We start from the raw sequence: 16,504 nt of genomic DNA, 5'->3' as shown, positions 1-16,504 counted from the left end.
AAGGAAATATGCTTGTGTAATATACAGTAGAGATATTTATTCAGTTCATAATAACATCTGGTTTTTACCTAAAAAATGATGGCTCCTAAAAAGGTTGCAGGGAACTGGCATGGCAGTACAAACGGAACAGTACAAACGTGCGTGGAAACGAGGTCCCTCCTATCTGGTCCAGTATCTACAATGAGACCAATCACATCATTCAACAGCCTGAACACAGAAAAGTCTAAATATCAGTTCCCATTTAATGTTTTTTTTAAATAATAAAATAAGAGACATATGATACTGTGCTTAAAAGACATGCAGCCACATTAAAAATGGGTAACATGGTAAAAAAAAATACTCACTCAAATCACACTTCACTGTACGCACAGAATAAAACAAGACGTGTTGGAAAGACATGTTTTGGATTGTGTTGTTATTGTCATTTGACTTATTTAGTTGTTTTTAGTAAAGATTCTGCATGGGCCCTTGGCTAAACAACAGCCTTCAAAGAAAATCCCTCATCTACATTATCTGCAATATAATACACTAATAGCTGTTTTTAAAATATTGCTTGCACATGGCTGGGCTACTGGTGATATATGAGTTAACAGTTTATTATTCAATCTTAAGGTTTAAAAGTACAGTATATATCATTCAATTTCAAGTTTAAAAAAGGTTTTCTTATCAGACTCTTGTAGCCCATCATTGTAAATAAGAATTTGTTCTTAACTGATATGCCTAGTTAAATAAAGTTTAAATAAAAAATTTAAAAAATCCACTAATGGTTGTCTATTGCTACTTTGGGATCAGCTCAACTCACAATGAATACTCAAAACATGGAAGTCACTGAACAGTCAAGCATATAAAAACTATTGTAGAGGTTTGTTTTTCCAATTACATTTCACTATTCCTAATGTGGTGCAAACAAATGACTGTATTGGTAAAGGAGGCTTTCATAACACAGCTCACCGCTGTTTCTATTGTTTGTGTGTATATGTGGTCAATTTGTTGGAAAAATTACTTGCCCATCCCTGTGACCAGCTTGGCGTATAGTTGTTCAAAGTTTATAAGTGAGTTACTGAGCAGTGAAAATGAAACATTGACCAGAGTAAAACTGTGCTTGTGACTGTATCTGGAAGTTTCTGGAAGAAGTATCATTATTCAGTGCTTGATTAAACACATTTAAAAATGCATCCTGTCAAGATATACAGAATTCCCTTTCTTTATAAATGACAATTTCCCCTTCCTAGAAAGCTGGATGGAATTCTAAATTAGTTTTGCTTCAGTGTCTCTCACGGTCCGGTCCAAAACAAATCTGATTCTCAGAGCTTGAGCATGAAAAAGACCTCATTGTTGTCAGAGTTTGGGGAGGTCTGGGACTGTGTCAGGGACTGTCTGTTGGGGGGCGGCCCCGGGGGGCTGAGCTGGCTTAACAGGTCCAAACTAGTGCAGGGGCTCTGGGCTACGCAGCACGCCCCCTCCGGGTTACCCCGCTCTTCAATAGGGCTACCGCCTCCGAAAATGCTAATGCTAGCGACGCCGGCAGCTAGGTGGGGCTGGTTGAGACCTTGCAGCCTCTTCCTTTCCTGGGCCTCCTTGGCCCTGTTGGCGATGTAGCGCACCCTGCTCTGACTCCGGGAGGACATTCTCCGAAGTGGGGGTTCCTCCTGAGCCTCCTCCGGGGACTCCTGCTGTGCCTGGGTGGCGAAGTCACGTGCCGTCAGGGGCTCCACATCAGTCAGCCTCCTCAGCTGCTCTGTCAGGTCGCTTGGCGGCCGAGGCCTCTGGAGACCTCGTCGAGGATCGTTCCTGGAGGGCCTGACAATGAAGCTGCGGCTGATGCTGCGGTACTTGCTGTCAAAGTTGCAAGCGATGTCGTCCGAAGTCAAGTCCCCCAGACTCTTGGACATAGAGGCTCCGGTATCCAGGGGGCTGGCAGCTGCAGCAGCAAGGACTGCTGCTGCAGAGGGCTTCTTGGATGGGGAAGAGGACTGCTTCAGCCCTTCCATATAGAGACGGCTCCAGGTGTGCCTCCTCTGGGTAATTCTGCTGGGTGAGTCCACTGGAGGCTCCCTGGGGACTCCGAGGGGTCTGGGCTGCAGCTCGTCCTCTGGCTCCCCCGGATGGCCCTGCCGGAGGTTGGGGTTGGACTTGCTCTTGCTGACCCGCAGCGTGTCAAAAGAGGTGATGGCTGAGCGTGGCCTGGTGACCCAGGAGGGTGGGTCCTGGAAGGTGTTGTCAGATGGGGAGGGCCCGCTGTTCAGGCAGGTGAGGCTCTTCCTGGCCAGGTTGGGCAGGGACAGATCAATGACGGTGTCGTTGGACGAGATACTGGAGGACGAGGACACGCTGTCTCGGTGGTTGCCCGGCTCGGGCTCCAGCTTGCTCCACAGCCGGTCATTCAGGGTGGCGTCTGTGCACACCTCCGGCACGGCAGACGCCTGCTGCTGCCCCCCAGCCGCCGCCGACCGCACATAGCCCTCGCTTTTGGTCCTTCTGACGGGCGTGCGTGATGGGTTGCCGCCGAACATCGTTCTCAGGACCTGGACTTTCTGAGGGCTGGAGACAGAGTGATCGGCGAGAAGAGCCGGAGACTCTGCCCTCATCTCAGTCTTGCGCTCGGCATCGTCCTTTGTGTGGTCTGTCGGAGTATACAGTGCTTCCGTTCGGATTGGAGCGTGCTCCATGGGTGACGAGGTGCCGTTGTCAACCCGGGGGTCTCTGCAGGACTGTGAGGGGTTCAGGTCTTTGGGGTCCGGTACGACAGGGGCTGAGGTGGTCCTGTGAAGGACAGGGGGTATTTTGCTGACCCCCCTTCCCTTGACGGGACTGTCCGCCTCACTATTAGAAGCAGGGGATGGAGTGGTGGTGGTTATTGCTGTGGCTGGAGGGAGGGGCGAGTTACGTGTTGATGAGTGGTCTGCTGGAGTAGAAGCGGAGCGAGTGAGATGTCTGTCACCCAGTTCTTCAGCGATTGGCCTGAACAGTGAAAGAGGGGGAGCTGGTCTCTGCCCTGTGGAATGGTCTGGAGAGGGAGAAGAGAAGAATCAGATCAGTAACTACAGGACGATATTTTTCAAAATGGTTACTACCAGTAGCATGCTTACAGTATTGTTATGTGAGCCGTATGATGCATACAGTATATGGGTGATTCTACATAAGTGGTGCAAATTGCAGTCCCACCCCAAAAAAACTATTTAGAAAAAAAACAGTTAGGTCTCCAAACTTAAGACAGTCACAGTACCAGTCAAAATTTTAGACACACCTTCTCATTCCATTAGAATAATAGTTAAGACATCAACACTATGAAATAACACATATGGAATCATGTGGTAACCAAACAAGTGTTAAACAAATTAAAATATATTTTATATGAGATTCTTCAAAGTAGCCACTCTTTGCCTTGATGACAGCTTTGTACACTCTTGGCATTCTCTCAACCAGCTTCGTGAGGTAATAACCTGAAATGCATTTCAATTAACAGGTGTGAATTTCTTTCCTTCTTAATGCGTTTGAGCCAGTCAGTTATGTTGTGACAAGGTAGGGTAGTATACAGAAGATAGCCCTATTTGGTAAAAGACCAAGTCCATATAATGGCAAGAACACCTCAAATAAGAAAAGAGAAACGACAGTTCATCATTACTTGAATACATGAAGATCAGTCAATCTGGAAAATGTCAAGAACTTTGAAAGTTTCTTCAAGTGCAGTCGCAAAAACCATCAAGCGCTATGATGAAACTGGCTCTCATGAGGACGGCATAGGAATGGAAGACCCAGAGTTACCTCTTCTGCAGAGGATAAGTTCATTAGACTTACCAGGCTCAGAAAGTATAGCCCAAATAAATGTTTCACAGAGTTCAAGTAACAGACACATCTCAACATCAACTGTTCAGAGGAGACTGTGTGAATCAGGCCTTCATGGTTGAATTGCTGCAAAGAAACCACTACTAAAGGACACCAATAAGAAGAGATTTCTTGGGCCAAGAAACATGAGAAATGGACATTAGACCGGTGGAAATCTGTCCTTTGGTCTGATGAGTCCAAATTGGATATTTTTGGTTCCAACCGCCACGTGTTTGTGAGACACAGAATAGGTGAACGGATGCTCTCCGCATGTGTGGTTCCCACCATGAAGCATGGAGGAGGAGGTGTGATGGTGCTTTGCTGGTGACACTGTCAGTGATTTATTTACAATTCAAGGCATACTTAACCAGGATGGATACCACAGCATTCTGCGGCAATACGCAATCTCATCTGGTTTGCGCTTAGTGGGACTATCATTTGTTTTTCAACAGGACAATGACCCAACACACCTCCAGGCTGTGTGATGGAGTGCTGCATCAGATGACCTGGCCTCCACAATCACCCAACCTCAACCCAATTGAGATGGATTGGGATGAGTTGGACCGCAGAGTGAAGGAAAAGCAGCCAATAAGTGCTCCGCATATGTGGGAACTCCTTCAAGACTGTTGAAAAAGCATTCCAGGTGAAGCTGGTTGAGAGAATGCCATGAGTGTGCAAAACTGTCATCAAGGCAAAGGGTGGCTACTTTGAAGAATCTAAAATATATCTGGATTTGTTTAACACTTTTTGTGGTTACTACATGATTCCATATGTGTTATTTCATCATTTTGATGTCTTCACTATTATTCTACAATGTCGAAAATAGTAAACATTAAGAAAAGCCCTTGAATAAGTAGGTGTGTCCAGACTTTTGACTGGTCCTGTATATACATCATGATATGAGAATTCAATCCAAGGCAATAACAAACATTGTTAAATGTATATAATATAAAGTAATTGCTTATACACATTTATATTAAAGAGGTAGGTGGCTGTCCCAAACCCTGACTCCTAAACTTCATGTTTGAAAATAAAGCAATGAATGATTGTAATATTTTTAAACACTATTATTTTTATACAACATCTTGAGTTCTATTATTACATTGAAAGATATTGATCTAATTAGCAGTTTATTTTTAAACACCCTGACAAAAATGTTTTCACTCTCCCGCCTTTTGATGTCACTACCGAAACACACACATTAAATGACTGTAGAATGACTGTGCCTAAAGCCACACCCCTACAAATATCACCAAGTGATAGGAATGCACCCCTCACCAGCATGGCCCCATGGTGAGAAACTGACCGAGAAAAGTTGGTCAATCTAAACATCTAATATTTCACGAAATATGTAAAGTTTAAAGTTTAAGTACAGTTTAATGGCTGACATGTATATTTGCTGGGATGTACATCTGTCAAAATGAAAGCTATCCAGCCATATGTTAGCTATGGGGATTCACAAATAAGTTCAAATTGTCCAAACCGAAACAATTGACACCATAGAGAGGTCTCATAGTTGTATCCGTGCCATTATGGCATCTGTGAAAGCACATACAGTGCCATTGAGGCTATCTCCATTTTAACGTTGCATGCGCCATGCTCTATCAACTGAGTTACAGCCCACCACCATGTGAGCAGTAGATACGTGCACACTTCAGGACAAAGTGTAGAGTATTGAGATGCATCGCCAGCAGCGGGGCTCCCACCCTCCAAGACCATAAACATTGACAATGTGCTCTACTGTGCCCTACTGTACTGTACCCTACTGTACTTAAGCTTACTCTACTTGAGTTCCTTACAATTGAAGGGGCCCATGGACTCTTGATTTAGTGGTATTGGTCTACTGTACTCTACTGTGCTGGTAAAAGGTTAATCAAAATGATCACTACTATGTTTTGGTAGTGACACATTTAGTGGGGTGGTAAGGAATTCAGGTAAATATTTAAAATATGCAATACAAATATGCAAGTGTGTGAGTAGTATATATGTCTACCTGACATATGCTGGAAGATAAATGTGCTGAAAGTTTGGGAAGAATAGGATACAAGTGTATTCTTTTCTTACCCATACACAAGATTATAAACTGCGTGGTTTGGCATCTGGATGCTGATTGGCTGAAAGCGACAGACAATGTACCACGGGTATGACTCAATCGACCCGTTTACCTTTATATTTATGTTGGTAACCGGTTTCTAAAAGCAACAAGGCATCTTGGACGTTTGTGGTATATTGCCAATATACCACTAAGGTTAAGTACAGCCGTTAGCCGTGGAATATTGGCCATATACCACAAACCCCTAGGTACCTTACTGCTATTAGAAACTGGTCACCAAAGTAATTACAACAGTAAAAAAAAAAATGGTGGTCATACAGCCAAATCAGCAGTCAGGGTTCAAACCACCCAGTTAATCATTGGCCAATATACCACACCTCCTCAAGCCTTATTGCTTAAATATAATGCTTCACATAACTGCCATTCAACGTATGCATAAGATTGATGGATAGATGCCTAAATGGTCAATATTCAACATGATGAATTGCATACATACACTGATGACCAGGATGGTTTAGACCTGAAAAAATAACAATATGGCAACAATGGAATGGGAATCACCAGCAGGGTAGTTGTGATTAGGATGATCGTTCATACAGTGAGACTCCATGTGTCCACATCCACATGCACCAAACACAGTTAAATACTCCCAAGTCGTTCTCGTGAAATCTATGCACATATCTCAATCTGTTTTACGAAATGGAATTCCATTAGAGGAGTAGTTTACTATTTTACAGCTTGATGTTAGATGATTCCTCACCCTGAAAGTAGTCCATGTGCCAGGAAAAACTGTAATCCATGGTACAGCCATTACAAACTTCATCTACCTTTGGCCACCGCTAGCTACAAATCAATGGAAATTAAAGGGCATGTGAGCACATCATTTAAAAAAAAAAAAACTCCATATTTGGTGTAATGTTACTTAAAGGTGATTTGGCCAATAACAAACAACATGCTAACATGCCCCCGTCACTTTCATTGATTTTTAGCTAGTGGTGGCTAAAGTTAGCTGAAGTTTGTAATGGCTGTTTAAAGAAAACTCAACCATTACAATTTCTCTTAGCCCATAGACTACTTTCACAGTATGGAACCATCTAACATCAAATTGTAAAATAGCGAACTAGTCCTTTAAAGCTATCTGTGACTAACTACCCTGCCCTGAGTCATATTCATTAGTGCATAACCCCCCCACCCAGCAGTCTGTTTGGTGCTTAGTGAATACGGCCCTGACCTTAAACACGCCACGATGTTAATTGGGCAGTGTGAGTGAGTGAGTGAGTGAGTGAGTGAGTGAGTGAGTGAGTGAGTGAGCGAAGGGAGTGAAGGGAGTGAAGGAGGATTATGAAGACATGCAAGGCACAGTGAGTGAGAAGAAAATAGTGGGTGAGCGAGCGTGCAGACATTCAAGGGTTCTCTTTACCTGGCTTTGGTCATCCCCTCAATTCTGCACTAGGAACAGAGAGAGCGTGCAAGAAGGAAAAAATAGGTTTAGCACAACTGGAGGAAAAGAGGAAATAAGAGGGAGGACAGTACAGAGGAGAGCGCTTAAGCAAGAGAGCATACAGTGCATTCAGAAAGTATTCAGACCCCTTGACTTTTTCCACATCTTGTGGACAGCATTATTTTAAAATTAATTAAATAGTTTTTTCCCCTCGTCAATCTGCACACAATATCCCATAATGACCAAGCAAAAACACGTTTTTATATTTTTTTGCAAAATAAAAAAACCTGAAATATTGCATTTACATATATATTCAGACCCTTTACTCAGTACTTTGTTGAAGCACCTTTGGCAGTGATTACAGCCTCAAGTCTTCTTGGGTATGACGCTACAAGCTCCCCCTGTATTTGGGGAGATTCTCCGAATCTTCTTTGCAGATCTTCTCAAGTTCTGTCAGGTTGGATGGGAGTGTCGCTGCACAGCTATTTTCAGGTCTCTCCAGAAATGTCAGATCGGGTTCAAGTCCGGGCTCTAGCTGGGCCACTCAGGAGTGTCCCGAAGCCACTCCTGCGTTGTCTTGGCTGTGTGCTTAGGGTCGTTGTCCTGTTGGAAGGTGAACCTTCGCCCCCAGTCTGAGGTCCTGAGCGCTATGGAGAAGGTTTTCATCAAGGATCTCGCTGTACTTTGCTCCTTTCATCTTTCCCTCGATCCTGACTAGTCTCTCCGTCCCTGCCACTGAAAAACATCCCCACAGCATCATGCTGCCACCACCATGCTCCATGCTTCACCGTAGGGATGGTGCCAGGTTAAGTGCTGGAGAGATGGCTGTCATTCTGGAAGGTTCCCCCATCTCCACAGAGGAACTCTGGAGCTCTGTCAGAGTGACCATCGGGCTCTTGGTCACCTCTCTGACCAAGGCCCTTCTCCCCCGATTACTCAGTTTGGCTGGGCGGCCAGTTCTAGGAAGAGTATTGCTCCATTATTGTTCCAAACTTCTTCCATTTAAGAATGACGGCGGCCACTGTGTTCTTGGGGACCTTCAATGCTGCAGAGATTTTTTGGTGCCCTTCCCCCGATCTGTGCCTCGACACAATCCTGTCTCGGAGCTCTACAGACAATTCCTTCAACCTCATGGCTTGGTTTTTGTTCTGACATGCACTGTCAACTGTGGGACCTTATATAGACAAGTACAGTGCCTTGCGAAAGTATTCGGCCCCCTTGAACTTTGCTACCTTTTGCCACATTTCAGGCTTCAAACATAAAGATATAAAACTGTATTTTTGTTGTGAAGAATCAACAACAAGTGGGACACAATCATGAAGTGGAACGACATTTATTGGATATTTCAAACCTTTTTAACAAATCAAAAACTGAAAAATTGGGCGTGCAAAATTATTCAGCCCCCTTAAGTTAATACTTTGTAGCGCCACCTTTTGCTGCGATTACATCTGTAAGTCGCTTGGAGTATGTCTCTATCAGTTTTGCACATCGAGAGACTGACATTTCGTTCCACTTCATGATTGTGTCCCATTTGTTGTTGATTCTTCACAAAAAAATACAGTTTTATATCTTTATGTTTGAAGCCTGCAATGTGGCAAAAGGTCGCAAAGTTCAAGGGGGGCGAATACTTTCGCAAGGCACTGTATGTGCCTTTCCAAATCATGTCCAATCAATTTAATTTACCACAGTTAGACTCCAATCAAGTTGTAGAAACAGGATGCAACTGAGCTCAATTTCAAATATCATAGCAAAGGGTTTGAATATTTATGTAAATAAGGTATCTGTTATTTATTCATATAAAATTTGCAAAAAAATCTAAAAAACTGTTTTTGCTTTGTCATATGGTATGGTGTGTAGATTGATGAGGAACACTTATTTAATACATTTTAGAATAAGGCGCGTAACAAACGCAACAAAATGTGGAAAAAGTCAAGGGGTCTGAATACTTTCCGAATGCACAGTACAGTTGTACCAAATGCGCAGATAAGTTTAATACTACTAATTTCTAAAGACAAACTATCAATTTCACAATATCACGTTTCTTAACTATTTAAAACCATGTCTACACTAGATAGTCCACATATATATTATACTGTGTACATAGAGCACAGCATAACACAACAGAGCCATTGTTAAGTGTGGACCCCAGGAAGAGTGGCTGCTGATTTCACAACAGTTAATGGGGATCCTGATAAAAAAAAAAATATATATATATATTAAACCCTGCTCATGCAGGGTTTAACGGTCGAAGAGAAGAACATGATATATTCTCTGAGGAGTAATAGGATTTTGTGTTAAATGTATGGCAAACATCCTTCATTGCAACATAAATCTGAGACCCAAAGGGATAAACATAAACCCTACCCCGCCTCTCTTTTCCCCCAAAAGGAACAACTCGTGATTTCCTCTGATGTAATGCAGTGAGTGGGAGATGCTAAGCAGGGGAGAGAGGACAGCTGGTGTTTATCATGTTGTGAACCGGGGGTCAAGGGGTGAAGGGCTCCTCAAGGCCAAATCATATAATGGTTTGGCTCTTTCATTGCTGGGGGAAGTTTTCTGTTCAGTGTTACCAAGGAGGTTTGAGTTCAAGAGTGACATGTGGCCTTTCTGCAGTCCAACTAGGTGGTCTACATTCCATAGAATGATGGTGAATTGAGCTCTGTTTTTTTGCATTTCCATTTCACACCAGTTACAGGTAGGGTTGCAAAGCTACCGGTCATTTCCTATAGTTGATCATTTGCCATATATTTTTTGTTAATTATTCGGGACTTTGGTCATTTATACTTAAATATCAAACAAAACAAATATTCAGATATTGTATTCAGTTTTTAAAATATTATATATTTGCATATATATTTTTATATATATTGTCCGTGAGTTTCTAGTAGATAGGCCATAGTTCAAGAGAAAATAGTCGAATTAATGAAAAGCCATCCAATCAACAATGGCATTATTTTCAATGAACTCTTCCAACTATTTACTTTTTTCACAACTGCCACCAGTTTGACGCCAAAACATTGACAACAAATACATATTTACCTAATGAATAAAAATGTGTTGATGGTTGATATTTAGGACAAAGTTTTACAGCTTTGTCATATTTTAAATGATTATTAAATTATTTAATACACTAAACAAAAATATAAATGCAACAATTTCAAAGATTTTACGGAGTTACAGATCATATAAGGAAATCAGTCAAATTAAATAAATTCATCAGGACCTAATTTATGGTTTTCACATGACTGGGAATACATCTGTTGGTCACAGTTACCTTAAAAAAAGGTAGGGGCGTGGATCAGAAAACCGGTCAGTATCCATTTGCCTCATGCAACGCAACATATATATTCTTTGTATACATTTGATCAGGCTGTTGATTGTGGTCTGTGAAATGTTGTCCCAGTCTTCTTCAATGGCTGTGTGAAGTTGCTGGATATCGGCGGGAACACACTGTTGTACAGGTTGAACCAGAGCATCCCAAACATGCTCAATGGGTGACATGTCTGGTGAGTATGGAGGCCATGGAAGAACTGGGACATGAGGTGATGGTGGCGGATGAATGGCACAACAAATGGGCATCCGGATCTCGTCAGGGTATCTCTGTGCATTCAAATTGCAATATATAAAATGCAATTGTGTTCATTGTCCGTAGCTTATGCTTGTCCATACAATAACCCCACTGCCACCATAGGGGACTCGGTTCGCAATGTTGACATCAGCAAACCGATCACCCACACAACGCCATACACGCTGTCTGCAATCTGCCCAGGACAGTCAGGTCAAGATGACGAGCACGCAGATGAACATCCCTGAGACGGTTTCTGACAGTTTGTGCAGAAATGATTCAGTTATGCCAACCCACAGTTTCATCAGCTGTCCAGTGGCTGGTCTCAGACGTCTCAGACAATCCCGCAGGTAAAAAAGCCGGAAGTGAAGGTGCTGGGCTGGCAGGGTTACACGTGGTCTGGTGGACATTCCTGCAGTCAGCATGCTAATTGCACACTCCCTCAACTTGAGAAAGCTGTGTTGTATGACAAAACTACACATTTTACAGCCTTTTAATGTCTTCATGCTGTTTAATTAGCTTCTTGATATGCCACACCTGTCCGGTGGATGGATTATCTTGGCAAAGGAGAAATGCTCACTAACAGGGATGTAAACACATTTTTGCACAACATTTGAGAGAAATAAGCTTTTTGTGCGTATAGAACATTTCTGGTATCTTTTATTTCGGCTCATGAATCATGGGACCAACACTTTACATGTTGCGTTTATATTTTCTTTCGGTATATATTCTGAGATAATTACAGACACCTGTGAAGTACCTTAAAAAGGGCCACTAGATGTCTTGTGATATAATACATAAAATCCTTCAAAGTGACCAGAATTCTGGTAGATTACACTCTTAAACTTCAAAAGTCTCCAGCAATATAACCCCCCTTTACAACCCTAGTTACATGTCCTTCACTTACCAGCTGCTCTTTCATCTGTTGGACACACAGCATGTTTTTGTCAGACAAAGAAATCATTAAAATAACACTTTACCAGTTTTCTACACATTAGTACAATTATGCACTGCCTTCGACTATCAATTTAGTCACAATGGATATTTAGTGGGGATTTTGGTGCTAATGAACTACAGGAGATTTTGATTGGTCAGGGGACCGGAGGTCTAGACTAAAGGGAGATTTTGATTGGTCAGGGGACCGGAGGTCTAGACTAAAGGGAGACTTTGATTAGTGAGAGAACATTTAAAAGGAACTTTTGATTGGTGAAAGAACTGGAGGTCTAGACAAAAGGGAGATTTTGATTGGCGAAGGGACCTGGGTTCTAGACTATAGAACACCCAGGGAACTACAAGCCCAATGATATTGGCTCTCTAAAGGATGGGTCCTCTGGGGGGACTGCTCACAGCACAGGGCTCACAACTAGGGGATCAGCACTGCACAATGGGCTCACTATGGCAGCTGTAAGGGACTGCTATAGGTGCCTCTATGGGACCTCTATGGGTACTACAGTGGGCACTGCAATGGCTGCTCCACCTTACCGGCGAAGAACATGGGCGATTTACTGCGCAGCTCGTCCATCTTCTGAGCGAAGAGGAGGTTCATCTCACGCTGCAAGGTGCCCACGGCGCGCCTGCGGCTGTCAAGGAGCTCTCTTGGGGGCAGCATAGGGGCCAGCTCAAGGCTACACAGGCTCTCGCAGCTGCTGCAACGGTCGCTGAGCGACAAGCTGTCGCAGTCGGCGCTGGTGATGGTAGTGCGAGGGGCCTTAGTCGGGCCACAAGCGCTGCCGTAGTTGGGTGGCGGGACGCACTGCCAGCGCAGGCTGTTCCGGCAGTCAGGGGTGAGCATGGGCACCGGGGTGGGGGCAAGGGTGAGGAAGCACCTGCGGGGCACGCTGCAGGAGCGGGCGTTCCTCTCAGAGGGGTCAGGACGAGGCTCAGTGTGTTGGGTGCCCAGAGTTTGTCTGGCTTTGGCCCGGGACCTGGGGAAGGGGATAGGCCGGAAGAAAGCCTGGGGCTGAAGTAGGGGCAGTGCCTCAACTTTGAGCTTGGTCTGGGCTTGGGGCTCAACAGGGTGGGCTGTGGCCAGGATCTGTGGTTTGGGCATTGGCTCAGGTTGAATTTGTCTGGAGAGAGTGGGGCAACAGGCGGCTTTCTCAGGCCTCTCTCCCCATTTCTCCTCATCCTTAAACCTCCTCTCCATCTCAGGGCTTTCTTTTGAGCTAATTACACAGTTGATGCAGTTGGAGGACACCCCCATCCTGCCACTGCTGTTGAGGGCCATGCGGGCAAACACTCCCTGTTTCTCATTCAGGGGGTCGTGGCAGCGCAGCCGATTGACCCGCTTGAGGGGCTCACTCATGGGGTATCGGAGGAAGCGAGGCGAGCCCTTACCTTTGCCCTCATCGGGGTTGAAAGCCCCGTTGGTGCTGTGGTGCCCGTTGGTGCCTTGGCGTGGCGTGGCGGGAGCAGCTGCGTCCGTGGCGTCTCCGTTGCGCTGGTGGAGCTGCGGGGGCTGGGGTGAGGAGCTGAGATCCCTGTCCTCTGACTCCCGGTCCTCGCTGGCCCCTTCCGAGCTGTAGTCTTTGGTGTCGATGGCGATCTCGGGGAAACCCTTCTTGACCTTGGGCTCGCCCTTGGTGGGCTCGCTGGCCGTGCGGCGCAGCAGGTGGGCTCCGAATGGGTGCTTACGGCTGAGCTGTGCAGCAACATGGCTGTCGAGAGAAGCCTGCTTTGGGTTTCTGTGAAACAGCCCTTTTATGCCGCTGGCCACCTTGCCCTGTGAACAAGAGACGAGACAAAAGAAAACAAGCATCATGAACAGGTTCACAGTTAGCATTCACCAGAACATACAGTACTGAACTTCTGGATATTTAGACCTAGTCTAATGCAAGTCATTACTTTGGTGTCATTGCATTTGCGTTACTAGATATCGAATGAGGGTAGATGAATAGTTAGACATGCTCCAACATACAATATTGACAGTAACACTGGCTATGTCCCAAAATGGTACCCTATTCCCTATATAGTGCACAGTCTTGTTGGAGCCTCATGGGCTCTGGCCAAAACTAATACATATTATAGGGAATAGGATGCCATTTCAGATGCAGCCACTGGATTTGTGACCACGTGACAATTAGTTCCCGTCTGTAGAACAAGTTCCACTATGATAACCATATACTGTCGGACAGCGTTGGTTTGCCTTGTCCGAACGTATTGATGACCACACATCATCTATCAGTATTTGTTTGATAGAATGTCACACTACCACATCATAATGATGGGTTTTTTTTCAATTGAAACTCATGCCAACACCTTGTGTTACAGGCATCTGTATTCATATTGAAAAGCAAATGTCTGCTACTGTACATGTCTGCTGCCAAAACCACAAGAGTCAGTTTATCCATGCGTATATATTGCATGTATATTGTTAAACATGCATACCGTGCATACTGGACTTGGACAGTGACACAGGTTTTGTTGTTTTGGCTTTTGTACTCCAGCACTTTCAAATTATACAATGACTATGGGGTTAAAGTGCAGACTAGCTTTATTTTGAGAGTATTTCCATCCATATCGGGTGAACCGTTGAGTTATTTCAGCACATTTTGTCCGTCGTCCCCCCCATATTCTTAGCACACAATGACTCCATCAAGCTGGTGACTCTTTATTGATGCATTTGCAGTTTGTTTTGGTTGTGTTTCAGATGACTTTGTACCCAATACAAATGAGTGGTAAATAATGTATTTTGTCATTTTGGAGTCACTTCAATTGTAAATAAGATTGTTTCTAAACACTTCTACATTAAATGTGGATGCTACCATGGTTACGGATAGTCATGAATGAATGAATTGTGAGAAAGTTAAATGCATAAATATCGTACCATTGGATCATTTCAAATCCAAAGTGCTGGAGTACAGAGCCAAAACAAAGACAACAACATTCCCTGTATATACTGTAGTTTCACGGGGGTTATAATTCTGGTAAGCTCCCTGAACAAAACGAAACATATGTTGAGCATCACAAACGATATTAGTAAGCCAGAGAAAGCAGATAAGCCTAATACTCAACCCAGACAACAGGTGACAGAAATGAATCAGCTTCCATCTCCAAAGTCCATTCATTTATTATACAAAGACCAATCATTTTGACCCTGCATCGTCAACAACAACATAAACTATGGTAACCACTGCAATGTGACTTTATGCTCACTTCACAAACACACACAGTAGTGTGCGGACGGACACATGCTGTGTCCACATGTACAGTGTGGGGGTGAGAGGTTACGATGAAAGTGACAATGGGGGACAGTGTGATTGATCCATGAACACCCTGACAGGGGGACATGACGGTGATGACACAATTTGACGGCCACTCATCTAAATGACACGAGGTTATCTGCTGTTACACTCCTTGCACTGTGTGTGGACGTGTGTTCATTGAAAAATACTCGCCTTTCAGCACATGATGTCCAACAACCCAATGAAGTAGATCCAAGTGGAATTACATCCAGACTGACTGAGTGCCCCGGCATTACAGTACACATGATGCAGATCGACTAAAGCAAACATCACAATACCATGAACACCAAGGGCCTGATAGAGTTTGTCTACATGTTATGGACAGAAAGGTGCTGGCAGACTGATCACACACCGATGGCAGACATTATCCAGAACACATTTGAAATCGGAGACAGGTTCCTCTCAAGGGTTCTTATCTAGGGAATGTTTCCTTTCCACTTTCCCCCAACCGTTTTTACATTTGTTTAGCGACATCCAGAATCTCATGACGAGCATTAAGGTAGCAATTCTAGTGGAAATAGATTGCACCTGTCAGCAGTGCATTCAAACGCATGGGGAAAGTGCTCTGCTTTACACAGTGGTGATTGGGTACCCTTTCCTTTCGACCATACATGGGAACTCTTTTCCCACCTCTAGGTAATGTGATGACAAGGTCAGGACTAAAACAAGCCGACACAGGGGACAGTGTCCTCAAAAAGCAGGAACTGTATACCCCTGCAGTGCATCAAACTGAGAATGTCCTGAGTAAGGGGGAAATACTGTCCAGAATAATACATTGTCACTCTCCACTTAGCAGGCCACTAGTCCCCTGTTTTTGTGGCTCGCTCCCCCATTTCTGTCTCTCGCTCCCTTTCTGTCTCTGTCTCTCCCTCCCTCCCCCCAGCGCAGGTTAGTGACATTGGATCTACTTTGGGTTGATGGAGGATGCTGGCATGTTCACAACTCATGGTCAGCATGAGTTGGCCTCTACGGGTGGACGCAATTGGCTTGCGGGGGCGGAATCACTGGGGTGGCAGGGGAGGGGCATGTGGTGCATGCAGTGTACTGATTGGATCCCACTACACCTGGGTTCTGAGTGGCGCCTTCAGGGCTCCTAACAATTTCCTGCCTCTAAAAGCGGCGTTTGGACAAAGAGGGGTCCACTGAAATCACAAAGAGACAGAGGAGAGAGAGTTCAGAGAGGAGGAGACAAAGGGAGGGAGCGAGAGGGAGGGGGGGGGAGTACAGCAGATGCACATACAATCACAGTTGACAGGGAAGATCTAGAAACAGGAAGAGATGAACAACAGTGTGGTAATTTCAAGTATGACGGAAGACAAAATGCAGTATAGAAATAAACAAAGAATGACAGTAGGAGATAGCCAAACTATGGAAAA

The 16,504-nt window shown here is 44.4% G+C and overlaps 1 protein-coding gene across 1 annotated transcript in view; it reads right to left on the bottom strand.

Annotated features, from left to right (window-relative positions):
- Nucleotides 1–22: 22 nt before the first annotated feature.
- The window catches only part of plch2a (phospholipase C, eta 2a), a 192,219-nt gene continuing 175,737 nt past the window's right edge, over nt 23–16,504 (bottom strand). Inside the window, exons 22-23 of the mRNA XM_035739474.2 lie at nt 13,222–13,606; nt 23–3,007 (exon numbers count right to left, since the gene is read on the bottom strand). Of these exons, the coding sequence (XP_035595367.1) occupies nt 1,305–3,007; nt 13,222–13,606 (2,088 nt within the window). The 3' untranslated portion in view covers nt 23–1,304. The remainder of the gene's footprint in view (nt 3,008–13,221; nt 13,607–16,504) is intronic.

The sequence above is a fragment of the Oncorhynchus keta genome, chromosome 27 (assembly GCF_023373465.1).
Source record: "Oncorhynchus keta strain PuntledgeMale-10-30-2019 chromosome 27, Oket_V2, whole genome shotgun sequence".
Classification (NCBI taxonomy): domain Eukaryota; kingdom Metazoa; phylum Chordata; class Actinopteri; order Salmoniformes; family Salmonidae; genus Oncorhynchus; species Oncorhynchus keta.
This window is presented reverse-complemented; position numbering and strand designations above follow the sequence as displayed.